The sequence below is a fragment of the Heteronotia binoei genome, chromosome 21, assembly GCF_032191835.1.
Source record: "Heteronotia binoei isolate CCM8104 ecotype False Entrance Well chromosome 21, APGP_CSIRO_Hbin_v1, whole genome shotgun sequence".
Classification (NCBI taxonomy): domain Eukaryota; kingdom Metazoa; phylum Chordata; class Lepidosauria; order Squamata; family Gekkonidae; genus Heteronotia; species Heteronotia binoei.
In genome coordinates, this window is record NC_083243.1 from 85,102,791 (window position 1) to 85,117,390 (window position 14,600).

Here is a 14,600-nt window from a genome sequence, read left to right on the forward strand (position 1 = left end):
ATTCTTGGCCAGTTGAGGGTCCCATTACCCCCGTTCTCTTTCGTCGCCATTGGAGCCTTCCTTGAAAACTACGATCGGTAATTATCACCCTGTTTGTCTACCTATGTGTTGTCTCTATATCTCTCTCTATTTTTCTTAGGACTGTATGTATTATTTTATGAGTATTTTATCTTTTATGTAAGCCTATATTTTTTGGGAATAAATTTTAATTGTTTTACTTAATTAGAGTCCCTAATATTTTTAAGCATTAATTTCTGGATGTGGAATCCTGTATACACAGATGAAAGATCCTTATTAAGCCAGGTGCCCACGTGACAATTCCCCATCCTCGTTCTGAGGGCATTTTGGCTTACACCTGCCATTACAATTGACACCCAGGTGACCAAGATCAGTTCCCCTGGAGGGTGGACTCTATCGCATTATACACTGCTGAGGTCCCTTCCCTTCCCAAACCCCACACTCCCCAGGCTCCACTCCCAAAATCTCATGGTATTTCCTAACCCAGAGCTAGCAACTCTACTCCAACGGTGGTGGATCACAGTTTCTGGGCAACTTCTTATGGGAAGAATTGCACTACTCCTGTTAGACCCCAACCAATGAAGTAATTCTAGCAAATTCAGTGAAAATTCAGATGCTATAGATTGTGTTGTCACTCTATCATTGTGATTAATTACCAAGTAATTCACAAGATGGCCTAGTCACCAGTCTTACAATCAAATGCCCCTATCCTTTAGCCATCCACTAAAAGATAAATCAGGGAGAAAGATCTGTAGATTGTACCTGGGGGATTCTCCTTGTTCTCTGGGAGCCAATATATGCAGGGGGGGGGAGAGAATTTGCACTCCAGGACAAAGTGTTAGCTAGAACCTATTAGGCAGATCACTTCAGGATGCAAGTGGTAGATTAGCAAGGCACAGCATCAAGGCTCTCTTCAGGTTGACTGAAAATATTTGGCAACTTGGGCAGCACCCGTTGTAGCTCAAGAGAAGACAGTATTTTTAAAATAGTATCACGGAATTATTATTGCTTTTTGTCCCACTGCCTCTCTGGTAAGCAGATCTTATAGGTTACTGAAGTACTGGAAAAACTGGAAAACTTGCTCCTACTACACTGCAAAATCTTATCAGTTACATAGCCATTTAATGGAACCAGTGTTCACCAAATAATCCCAGGAATTGCAGTTTAGCAAAAATGCTAAGAATTCTTCGTTATCTCTTCAAGAGAACTAGTTTCCAGATTCTGGCTGGCTTAAATGATAATATAGTTACACCACAACATGACTTTTATCATTCTACTGGCAATATTTTGAAAAACCGAACACTATAATCTCACTTCAGCTAAAAACCACAGAGAAGCTGCTAAGTATGGCATTTTCCATATCAATCATCATTGTTTTTGTAATTCAAGACACACATAACTAGTGGAATTAGGATGTGCTATCATTTTCTGTAACTTGTGTGCCTTCTCCTTGCTATAATTATGCCTGTAAACTTTTTTTACAACCATCCTTGCCATCTTCTCCCTGTCGCCCCTGCTTAAAGTTCATGCAAACTGCCAAGTTGCTTTGGCAACACAGGGATGTGTCCCAGTCTTCTGGGCCACAGCAAATATGATAAGACTTTAAGCCATCCTATTATCTCAGCAACTGGAAGACTCTTCCTGCAGTCCAATACTGACCTGCAGGGAAAAGAGAAGCATTTCCTTACATAATGAGCAAACTCCACTCCCCACACCTCAAAGCAGCCTCTGAGCAAGACTAGGAAGGTAATGAGTCAGTGTCAGTTCAGTCCCAATTTAACCATGAACTACAAGTGGAAGGTGCTTCCTGCCTACCCTTTCCTCCCTGTGACTCCCAATAAACTGGGTCTGAGGACAAAATAAAAAGGGCAAAAACTGCCCCCATCTCCATGTTCCATTTGAGGTGCTTCTGCTGTCATAAAAGACTCCACTGTCAGAAGACAGAGGTGGGAGCAATTTTGTCTGAAGAGGCTGTTGGAGGAAGCAAAAGGTGCGATGGATCTGCTCCTCTGAGCATCCTCACATTCATTGTTTGCCGGATACAAGCTGTCTGTAATAACAAGCGGCATAATAAAAATGTAATTCAGAGATCTTACCTTTCTGCTACTTTAGACATTTTTAAACAGTGTCTGTCTATTTGCACATTCAGAAATGTTATCTGATGAAGAAAAAAATGAGAACAATGTTTAAAAGCACAAATGTATGGTATCACTGCTTATGTCATCTTAGGTTTCAAATGACCGGTATCTTGATATTAATATATGAAGAAATATACAAAGAAATAGAACAAAGTTTGAGTCCAGTGGCACCTCTAAGACCAAGAAAGTTTAATTCTGGGTATAAACTTGTTGGTCTTAAAGGCGCCATTGGACTCAAACTTTGTTCTGTTGCTTCAGACCAACATGGCTAACCTCCTGAAAGGTGAGTTGCACTGAGTCTTGGAGACCCCCATCCATGGAGTGTTCCAGGTAAGAGACAAGTAGTGGTGGTTTGCCATTGCCTTCCTCCATATTAATCCCAGTCTTCCTTGGTAGTCTCCCACCTGACTGTGACCAACATTGTTTAGCTCCTGTGTTCTAACAAGGTCAGGCTTAGCTGGGTACTTACATAAACTGACTCTATTCCAAACCTTTTGATACGTTATGTACTTTTGGAGCTTCCTGTGAGTAAGAGTGGAGGCACTCTGAGTGAAGTTAATGACAAGCGATGACCCACACATGCTATGAGCTTGTGGACCAGGCTGGTATTTGAGCATCACTGAAATAAATGATCTTATTTTTCAGGCACATTTTTTTTACGTTTATTCCTTAGGGATGTGCATTCAAACGCAATAAAAGGTAACAAAAATGCAATTCATTATTGTCAGATGTCATTTTGTAGAAAAATAGGTGGTGAAGGGATTGTTATGCAGCTGCACATACTATTCAATGGACAATGAGGTGGAACTCCCAGAAGGAGGAGGTGGGACTCTCAGAAAGGTTCAGGAGCTGTGCTCCTGTGAGCTCCCACTGAATCTGAGGGCTGATTATTGTCATTATTATTAAAAAATACAACATGTTTAATGCTCTCACAGATATCAGTTGGACTTAAAAGTGGTTCACTTAGGTGAATTGCATCACATAGATGCTGCCAACAAATTATCATATTCCACCAAAACAATCAGAGCAGTTTTGAAGCAGGTTACTCACTTGTTTTTGAACATCTTCTTTAGTTGTTTTTCGAACTGGTTGAGAAGGCATATGTACAGGGCTTTGTGACTGAGAATCTTCTGTAACACCATATACTGACTGTGAACAACAGGTACAATATTACTGATTATTACTGTTTCATGATTGTTACATGATTATTGTTTCAAATGCTGCAATTGTTTATTATGTATTGTAAAGAGGAAACACATGCACCCTTTTTTTGTTTCCTGTCTTCCCTCCACTGTCAACATTTAGATATCAAGTCTCTAAGAGCAGGCATCTTATCTTGTTTCAGAAAGTGTTATTTACAATGATGATACTATATCAGTGCTAAGTGATCATAATGCACACAAATATGGAACACACAGTTATGATTTGTTTCTCTTGCCCTGTTTGATAATGTGCACAAGTGAGGCCTTAGAGGCAACCAGCTCGTATGTTACATTCTCTGCTAGATGTGATAGAGAGGAATGTGTGACAGAAGAAAGAAATGTGACCATTAACTAATAATTGCCATTTCAGACTACATTGTCAATGCTATTTTGTAAAGATGAGAGAGATGCACACATTTGGAAAAAACAACAACAAAACCCTAATCTTGTGGGGGGGGGGGGAAGCCCAATGTCCTCTATGCAATCACCATATTTATCAAGGAATCAACTAGGTTAAAAACTTGTGGATCCAGAAACTGGAGGGGAAAAGGTTAAAAACATTTTTAAAATCTACTTGTAGCACAGGGTCAAACTAACCAAGAAGTTTTGAGATCTGTGAAAAAGATCTATTTCCCCCAGAAGTAAATAGACATCGCAAGAGCCCCAATCCAGATCAGTTTTAACCCTTTTAACCTGCATGGGTCCCCACCTCAACTGCCCCTCTCTCTCTCCAAGGTACTATATGAATATCTACATATTTCCCCTGTTGAGAAAACCATGCCAACAGAAAGGATTAACCCCTCCCTCCTTATGCTGTGGCCCAGATCTGACCACAGATCTCCCAACATTATGCCTACTTGGACCCTCAGTCTCTATCTAACCAAGAAATTAAATGTGCATGAAGTACAAAGACATTGCTTCTCAATATAAAACATATGCATAGTAAGAATAAATTATGTGGTGTCAGTTATTAGAGGTATGTAAACAAACATGACAGAGATATTTGCTTATAGGCATAATGAGCTATATTGTTGCTGATACTACGAACCAAGCATAGTATACAACAAGAACATTCTGGAAACTCTTCTAAAATCTCCATATGAAATTGTGGCATGCATTAGAGGTTTGTGAAAGAAGTCTTGCCTTTTTGACCCTTTGTGGATTTTTCATACGGCGACACTTTCGGATGTCCATCTCTGTTGTGTTCACACAACCAGGCTAAGAAAGATAAATTTATAAGATAACCAGCTGTGCTTAAATCTCAGACTGTTTCTTCTTTCTAAAAATCAGTCCTTCGAACAATATATAGCTAGAATTGCTGTCTTTTGCTGCCACAATGGTTGGGAATTCTATTCAAACTATAATATGGCTTTAAAAATACTGGGTACAACTCACCACCAGCTGGTCACAATTGAGCACCAGTTCATATGTTACCAGTGATTTTGCTCTCCTTCATATGAAGAAGAGCAGGTTTTTAGACCCTTGGGAGACTCAAAGCAGCTTAGGATCACATTCCTTTCTTCACCACAACAGGCACCTTGAGAGGTAGGTGGGGCTGAGAGAGTTCTGAGAAAACTGTAATTGGCCCTAGGCCACCCAGCAGGCTTCAATCAAACTTGGTTCTCCAGATTAGAGTCTGCGGTTCTTAACCACTACACCACACTGGTTCGCACTGCTGGACCCCTTTTTACACTTTACTGTGCAGTGCAAACAATATGTCGTAAGAGTTGGGTGTTCTCTGTTAATGTCTTTTTTGAGGAGTGAGCAGAGCTTCTACACAAAGAATGCACCAAGCTCTTAATTTGCATGACAAAATAAAGGAAGTCCACAAAAGAGGTTCAGAAAATAAACAAAAGTGCTTGTCCTGCAGCTGCAGCTTTGGGCCATAGTGGACAAAATTTACCTTACTAACAAAGTTTGAGTCCAGTGGCACCTTTAAGACCAACAAAGTTTTATTCAATGTATAAACTTTCGTGTGCAAGCACACTTCTTCAGATGCAGTGAAACAGAATTTTCTCAACTATTATATATACACACAGAAAACACAAGAAACTCTCATCGAGTACAACCAGCTAATTCTCCTGCAAATTAGAACACATAAATTAATCTCACCACTGGCCTATGGACATCCCAGAAGGCTCGTTCTTGACTATCCAAAATTTTCCTTTCTGTTTTATCCTTTTTTCTGTCAATTCTGAAATAAACAATTTTTAAACAGTCACCTCTTTGACCTGGACCTATATGGGGACTTAGATCAACCTTCAGGATGGAATGGGATCATAGATGAAGGGCACTCCTCAGTCAGAACCAAGCTCATCTCTCCACATGTTCATTGTGGTAAAATGTAGAAGCCAACTAGAGAAACCTCCTAGGAACAGGCATGCTAAGCATATATAAAAACTTTGTGTTTACAGAATCATAGAGGGCTGGATCTTAAGAACTGCAGGCAGATCTTCCCAGCTCCCCATTTTCTGCAATCCCTGTGCCTTGTGAAAAGTTGCTCCTTAAGCCTGGAGAACCAGGAGAACAGCACAGAATGCAGTGTGAGTTTCGGGGGGGGGGGGGGAGGAATCTTGAGTGGGAAATCTACAGAAAATGTGGACCTTGCCTTATGCAAATTATTAATGGGTTATATTACTCTAAGAGAGCCCCATGGCACAGAGTGGCAAAGCTGCAGTACTGCAGATGGAGCCCTCTGCTCACTGCTCATGACCTGAGTTCAATCCCAGCGGAAGCTGGTTCAGGTAGCTGGCTCCAGGTTGACTCAGCCTTCCATCCTTTCAAGGTCGGTAAAATTAGTACTCAGCTTGTTGGGGGGAAAGTGTAGATGACTGGGGAAGGCAATGGCAAACCACCCCGTAAAAAGTTTGCCGTGAAAATGTGAAAGCAATGTCACCCCAGAGTGGGAAATGACCGGTACTTGCACAGGGGACTACCTTTACCTTTATATTACTCTATAAGCTTTGTCTACAAGAACTGAAAGCCATATTTCCTTCTAGGTAGCTCCAAACCCACCTTTAAACTATAGCTGGGGATCCTACATTAGAAATATGCAAGAATGTACGGGGGTGTATGTGCTAACGATTGCCTACTTTTAGGATAACATAGAGCCAGATGGCAGCTCAGCCAGGGTAAACCACACAAAATGCTCTAGATTGATATTGTTATGGCTTCATTACATCCGTGATGGAAATCACACACAGAACAGCTTAGAATGCTTCCCTAAAAAAAAAAAAACTGTTGACAATTGATAGAAGGGAAATCCTGAGTAAGTAAGGACATGAAGGCCACAGTTGTTAAACCCAAGTACTTCATATTAGACATGTAAATCTAGTAGTCTTAGCAGCAAGAGTTTAATGATGAGCACCCACACTTATCATTGTAGTTGACACTGACTAATGCGGCTCATTTAATATTGCCTGAGGCTTTGGGAATGCCCAGTGGATGAGGTGGGGGGAGGGAGGAAAACCTGTTAAAACAGGGAGGTCATCAAGTGAAGGTGGTTAGAAACTGAAAACAAGAACCCCCCCCCCCTTCCCTCATTCCAGTTTCTGTGCTCAAGATGTATGAACATCAGACAAATAAAAACTACCATGGAGGATTAGAATCATATGGATTTTGAAAGCTGTAAAATGTTAAGATAATTTAGTGCCAGTGACTGACAAGAACTGACTGCTTTGTTTTATCAGCCTTTCAAGTGCCACAACACCTCTTTCTTATACCAGGGATGCACATTTTAATCAGCAGAACAATAACTCCACTTTAGGGCCCACTTTAATTGGCGATGTTGAAATTTAAAGGCACCTTTATTTTTTTCAGGGTGTTCTGGTACATTAATAAAATGTGGAATTCAAAAGGAAACATGAAGAATGATTCTTCTCTCTAATGATAAGCAGCAGCTTTTGTTTATCCAATTGCAAATTATTACGCACATCCTTCATTATCTAAAAAAAAAAAGCATCTATATTATGGTTCTGAGACTATGCCACCTTTTTAAATTTATTTGGAGCCATTATGGTGAAGTGGCTGGATTCATAGGGTTGTTCAGGGAAGCTATTAACTGATGTATTTTGTTTATGCCTTGCTTTGTTCTTTCACTGCATTTTTAAACTTTTAGCTCTTAACATCTTTGATATGCCAATAAAGGTTGTCTGTCTGTCGGGTTGTTGTTGTGAGGATAAAGTAGAAGGGGAGGATAAATAGAGGTGGAGGTGGCATCCCCCCCCACCCAGCATCTTACTGTGAGGGTTCTGTTGGTCTCAGTAGAGAGGGCAGAAGGGGCTGGCAAAATATGCCAGGCTCTCCTCTTTCTTTCTCAGACCTCTAATTTAAGCAGCCAGTTTTGAGGGAGGGTGAGGCTATCTTGCCTGGCAAGTTGCACTCATGATTCCTCTTGGGCTGGCCAAATTGCCATTGGGCCAGTCCCACCACATTCTGTGGCATCCTAAAGGGAGCAGGGTTTGCAGTGGCTCTTGCCACAAGCTGCAATACCAGAAAAAGGACCAGCTCATCACTTGCCCATAGCAGGAGCATCAGTACCAAATAAGGAATCATAGAATTATAGAGTTGGAAGGTACCTCCAGGGTATCTAGTCCAACCCCCTGCACAATGCAGGAAACTCACAAATACCTCCCCCTAAATTCATAGGATCTTCATTGCTGTCAGATGGCCATCTAGACTCTGTTTAAAAACCTCCAAGGAAGGAGAGCCCACCACCTTCCAAGGGAGTCTGTTCCACTGAGGAACTGCTCTGTCAGGAAGGTCTTCCTAATGTTGAACCAGAAATTCTTTTGATTTAATTTCAACCCATTGGTTCTGGTCCTACCTTCTGGGGCCACAGAAAACAATTCCACACCATCCTCTATTGAAAGCCCTTCAAGTACTTCAAGATGGTGATCATATCACCTCTCAGCCGTCTCCTCTCCAGGCTAAACATGCCCAGCTCCTTCAACCTTTCCTCATAGGACTTGGTATCCAGACCCCTCACCATCTTTGTCGCCCTCCTCGGGACCCATTCCAGCTTGTCTATATCCTTCTTAAAATGTGGTGCTCAAAACTGAACACAATACTCCAGATGAGATCTTACCAGAGCAGAGTAAAGCGATATCATCACTTCACGTGATCTGGACACTATACTTCTGTTGATACAGCCCAAAATTGCATTTGCCTTTTTAGCTACCACATCACACTGTTGACTCGTATTCAGTGTATGGTCCATTAAGACCCCTAGATCCTTTTAGCATATACTACTGCTAAGACAAGTCTCCCCCATCCTATAACCATGCATTGGATTTTTCCTACCTAAATGCAGAACTTTACATTTATCCCTGTTAAAATTCATTTTATTGGCTTTAGCCCAATTTTCCAGGCTGTCAAGGTCATCTTGTATCCTGTTTCTGTCTTCTACTGTATTTGCAACCCCTCCAACTTTAGTATCATCTGCAAATTTAATAAGCATTCTCTCTATTCCTTCATCCAAATCATTTATAAAGATGTTGAACAAAACAGGTCCCAGGACATATCGTTGAGGCACTCCACTTGTCACTCCTCTCCAAGAGGATGAGGAACCATTCACAAGCACTCTTCGGGTGTGATCTGTCAACCAGTAGCAGATCCACCTAATGGTAACAGGATCCAAACCACAGTTTACCAACTTGTCAACAAGGATCAAAAGCCTTACTGAGATCAAGATAAACAATGTCTACAGCATTCCCCTGATCCAGCAAGGTAGTCACTTTCTCAAAAAAAGAGATCAGATTAGTCTGACATGACTTGTTCTTGAGAAATCCATGCTGGCTCTTAATTATCACAGCCATCCTTTCTAAATGTTCCAGGACTGACTGTTTGATGATTTGTTCTAAAACGTTTCCAGGGATAGACGTCAAGCTGATGGGTTGGTAGTTACCTGGATCCTCCTTTTTCCCGTTTTTGAAGACGGGGACAACATTCGCCTGCCTCCAATATTCTGGCACATCTCCTGTTCTCCAAGAATTCTCAAAAATACTAGCCAGAGGCTCAGAAATTACATCCGTAAGCTCTTTTAGGACCCTTGAATGCAGTTCATTTGGCCCTGAGGACTTAGTTTCATTTAAGGAAACTAAGTGTTTATGTACTACCCCTATGCTGATCCTAGGTTGGAACTTCATACCCTCCTTATATGTTCTGTTTTTGCCATGTTGAGCACTGTTTCCTTCAGAAAAGAAGACTGAGGAAACATAGGAATTGAGCAGTTCCGCCCTCTCTTCATTACCTGTTACAATTTCACTTTCCTGCCCTCGTAATGGGCCTACCATGTCCGTGCTCTTTTTCTTACTCTGAACATAAGAAAAGAACCCTTTTTTGTTGTTTTTAGTATCTTTGGCCAGACTAAGCTCATACTGAGTTTTAGCTTTCCTAACTTTTTCTCTACAAGCGCTGGTGATTTGTTTATATTCATCTTTGGTTATAAGACCCTCCTTCCAGTTCCTAAAGGAGTCTTTTTGATTTCTCAAGTCTTTAGAGAGCTGTTTATGGAGCCAACTCGGTTTCTTTAGGCTTCTTCCATTTTTTCTTCTCATAGGAATCGTCTGTGATTGCGCTTTCAGTATTTCGCTTTTAAGAAACTCCCACCCCTCTTGAACCCCCTTCTTCCTAAGTATTTCTGACCATGGGATTTTTTCCAGCATAGTTCTAAGTTTGTCGAAGTTTGTCTTTCTGAACTCCAATATATAAGTCTGACTTATAGCTTTCCCCTTCCCTAAGACTGTAAATTCCAAAATCACATGGTCACTACTGCCCAGGGTGCCCACTATTTCCACTTCTTCATTCAATTCTTCCTTGTTCGTGAGAATCAAATCCAAGATAGCAGATCCCCTTGTTTCCTTCTTCACTTTCTGGAAAAGGAAGTTGTCAGCAAGACAAGTCAGGAATCTATTTGACCTTTCATTTTTAGCAGAGTTGGACTTCCAACAGATGTCCGGGTAACTGAAATCTCCCATGATCACTGTATCCCTTTTCTTGGAGAACTTTGCAATCTGTTGTAGGAGTATCTCATCCAAATCCTCTGCCTGGCTTGGTAGTCTATAGCAGACCCCCATCATAATATCACTGTTATTTCTTACTCCTTTTATTTTTACCCAGAGACTCTCAACTGAGCTGCCATGCTCAGATTCACATATTTCCTCACAAGTATATACCTCCTTCACATATACTGCGTTCTCATTTGTCTGTCCCTTTTAAATAAGTTGTACCCTTGAATCCTAATATTCCAGTTGTGAGTGTCATCCCACCAAGTTTCAGAAAGGCCTACAATATCATAGTCACTTCCTTCCTATATTAGGACTTCCAATTCCTCCTGTTTGTTTCCCATACTCTGTGCATTAGTGCAGACATTGGAATCCATGTTTTATGCATCACGAAGGTTTAATTTCTGGACATACCTGCAAGTTAACATTACCTAGCATATGGGGCACTGTCTGCAAATCTTTAGTGTTCTTATCCCCAGTTTCTGGCATCATATGAAGCTTTGAATTATTGTCTTGCTCCCCCATACAATTTAGTTTAAAGCCCTCCTTATTAGGTTAGCAAGGCTGTTACCAAACACCCTTTTTCCTACTGCTGTAAGGTGCAAACCATCTCCCAATAGAAGACCAACATCTCGAAAGCGTAAGCCATGGTCCAGAAATCTGAATCTTTCCTGATGACACCATCGATGCAGCCAGCCATTTATTTGAAGTATTCTTCTTTCTCTTCCTAAGTCACGGCCTTCAACAGGAAGAACTGATGAGAACATATCCAAGTGCCTAGATCCTTTACCTTCTGACCCAGAGCCACATAGTCTTTTATAATACATTCAGGGCTATGAGGGGCAGTATCATTTGTTCCCACGTGGATCAGCAAGAAAGGATAGTAATCCATGGGCTTGGTAAGTCTTCCAATCCTTTCTGTCACATTCTGGATGTGTGCACCCAGCAGACAGCAGACCTCTCAGGATGACAAGTCCGGTTGTCACACTTTGGGCTCCACCCCTCTGAGCAAGGAGTCTCCAATCACCACCACCTTCCTCTCCCTATATTAGGGAGCAGAAGCTCCAGGCTTCTTAGCCACTGGATCCTGAGAAACTTTCTTTAAGCTTCACGGAGGCTGGGAAGTAGCCCTTGTTCCAATGGTTCAGAATCACTTACTGTGGGGAGATCCTGGAACCTATTGCTGAGCAGCAGAGGCTCAGAACATCTCCTGATTTTCTTGCTTCTTTGGGTTACATTTTTCCATGAACCTTCCTCCTGTGTTGGGTTCTCTTCCAATTGCTGAGATATCACTTCCTCCTCTTGTCCTTTTAAGAGCGCCTCATGCGTTCTGTCAAGAAAATCCTCACCTTTCTTTATACACTGCAGTGTGGACAATTGTGCTCCAGTCCCCGTATCTTCTTCTCCAGCAGGGCCACTAACTTACACTTGCTGCAAGTGTAATTGCTGCAACTCTCAGGTAGAAATACAAACATCCCACAGTCTTTACACATCACTGCCTCTGCTCCCTCACCAGCCATGCTGCTGCAATTCACTTCAAAATTCTCTTTATCTTGACTTCCCTTACCAGCAGCTCTATCCCAGCTCCAAGCACCTTCCTCTAATGTAGCTGGACCACTTCTTTTAATGCAGCTGAGCCACTTTAGGGGATCAGCATCAACTTGCCAGCTGCAAGGGAAGCCTTTCTCCCTCCTCCCTTCTGCCAGAGCATCTTGCGAGCTGCAACAACTGCTGGTTAACTGAGTTGTGTGGACAACAAAGTTTCCAGATAACAAAGCTTTTACTGTAGAAATAAATATTCACCAGTTAAAAGCAGACAAGAAATCAGTTTTTTTAAAAAAACCTTTAAACTGGTTGATTTACAAATGTAATCTTTAAAATTGGTTGATTTACAGGTGTATATGTGTGTGTATAAATACACACACACAGACACATATATAAGCAGGATTGTACTATGTGAGGATGGGACACATAATATTTGAAACCCATTTACTCCCTGCTGCTTGAAATTGTGTAAGGAGACTTGATATCAGAGCTGCATACCTATGGTGACTGGTGGTGGTGCCTTCAGATTGCCAAGAGAGCTGTCCATGTGATGAGTAGATTCTAACAGTCATGGGGGGGGGAGCCACATGGAAACAGGGGTTTTTTTTTAGTCGCCTCTTTGTGAGAGGGGCATGTAATTGTTAATCAACCTTGAAGTACAAGACTAAAGAAGGAACTGTTAACATTAACATATTCTCTCTCCACAATATTCACTCATCTGGTTTGCCAAACCAAAAAAAGACCTACTTCACTTGTGCTTCTGCTTGCATAAAGATGAATTCCCACTTCCTTGCAAAAGCTCTTTGCAGCCTTGCTAAGTTTTCCTAATGAGAGAAAGAGAGAGTTACCATTTGTAACAACAGTTAAGCCCCATGTTGATCATATGAACTATACAAACTTGAAAAGCTGGAGAATCAGAAATAGTGATGCTCCAAACCCAGCTCTGCCACCAAAGAGTACTACCTGCTCAGATTTTTTCAAGAGTGCTACATAAACAATCCTGACTCCTCCCCCCTTTAACTACTAAGTTTCAGTTCAGACATTGTGTGAAACTATAGTTAATATGATTGGCTGAATGGAGGCCACTTTATTACTACTACTACTACTGCTATAATACAGACAAACTAACCATAGTTAAAATAAACCATGATTTCAGATAATGTCTGAACTAAGCCTATGTCTGTAGCCTGATATATAAAAAGAATAATGGATAAGGAAGTTAATTAAAGAACAAAGTTTGAGTCCAATGGCACGTTTTAAGACCAACAAAGTTTTATTCTGTGTATAAGTTTTCGTGTGCATGCACACTTCTTCAGATACATTGAAGCAGAAATCACTAACCATAACATATAGATAGAGGGTAGGGAGGGTGTTGCCAGGAAGGGTTAATTAGGGTCAAGATGCAAGAATTTAAAAAGATATTATGGTATGATGGTGAAAGCTTTGGATCTTAAAGAATAACAGTTCTGAATCACATTTCTTACACACTTTCTGTGCTAACAATTGATTAACATTTCATGTACAGGAACCCCTTGGGTTTGGCATCAGAGATATTGCTGTTTCTGCTAGTAATGAGGAATTCACCACTTTTGAAGTCCTCATCCTCACTCTAAAATACAGCAGTCATCTGTAATGAGAAATGCTGGCTGTGGTTTGGCTGCCATACAGAAGGTATATAGATTGGGGAAATGAAGAAAGTGCCAAGTAAAAGAATGGGATTCAGAAATGGAAAAACAAACAACAGTAAGAAAAGAAATGAATGAACACACTTCAACCATATCATCAGTGTTTACAATCTACAACACCCTCCCCCCCTTAAAAAAAAGAGGCTCTCTAGTCTCAACCAGATCTGCTTTTAAAGCAGTACACAGAGATGGAGATTCTCTTTAATTAACTGGGCCAGCACAGAATGCTGATACGAGTGCTCATCTCTCTGTGCTCATCACTCTGCTCTTGATATGAGTGCTCATCATCTTGAGAAAATGAAAAATGATCTAATTGTCTGGTATTGTCTGATGATTATCTCTCTCAATAGCCCCTGGAGTACTGTCTTTAGTGCCATGCCTTCTCTGCATGTATACTGGAGTGTGACTGCTGGTGCTGAATAGGCCTTTTGTTGCCTCATAAAGAACCTTTTTTACCCAGTACAACTGCCGGGTCAAGAGTGAGCAAAAATTTACGACTGAATTGATAAATAATGAAAGTGTAAAATGTGAAGGAATGAAAACAGTGGGAAAATTATAATGCGGTGTGTGAAGATTTTTATGTACCATGGTTGGTAGTCAGAGTCGTTTGCATGAGATGCAGTGATGGAATGTCTTATCTGCTTAGTAAGCCCAACTGAGTGCTAAATGATGCTAGAATAAATCACCACCAAAGTTAATGGGGGTGGCAAGAGTGCAAATGGGGGTGGCAAGATGCCTTCCTCTATCTTTCAAGGCAAATACCAAATGATTTCACTCCGTATGTAAAAAATCTGTTGCAACAAAAACAAAGCAGAGCCTTGTAGCACTTTAACAGAATTATTGTGGCATAAGTGGTTCATGCACTGCAGCCAATCAGAAATGTTGACATTTACCAAGGTGTATTATCTCACAACAAACCATCCACAACAACAATTACTGACATTTGTTGGCAAATCTTAAAAACATCCAACTGTCCTTCCCTTTCAGAGACGTTCTCAAATGATATGC

General features: G+C 41.0%; 1 protein-coding gene across 6 annotated transcripts in view; it reads right to left on the reverse strand.

The window, feature by feature from the left end:
- The window catches only part of RGS6 (regulator of G protein signaling 6), a 413,592-nt gene that overhangs the window by 78,617 nt on the left and 320,375 nt on the right, over positions 1-14,600 (reverse strand). For all 6 annotated transcript variants that reach the window (XR_009556626.1, XR_009556627.1, XM_060262314.1 and 3 more), the window contains exons 8-12: positions 12,655-12,731; positions 5,471-5,552; positions 4,502-4,576; positions 3,207-3,305; positions 2,115-2,176 (exon numbers count right to left, since the gene is read on the reverse strand). Coding sequence is in view for 4 of the 6 variants with exons in the window: in XM_060262314.1 (XP_060118297.1) it covers positions 2,115-2,176; positions 3,207-3,305; positions 4,502-4,576; positions 5,471-5,552; positions 12,655-12,731 (395 nt within the window). In the remaining 2 variants the exon portion in view is untranslated. The remainder of the gene's footprint in view (positions 1-2,114; positions 2,177-3,206; positions 3,306-4,501; positions 4,577-5,470; positions 5,553-12,654; positions 12,732-14,600) is intronic.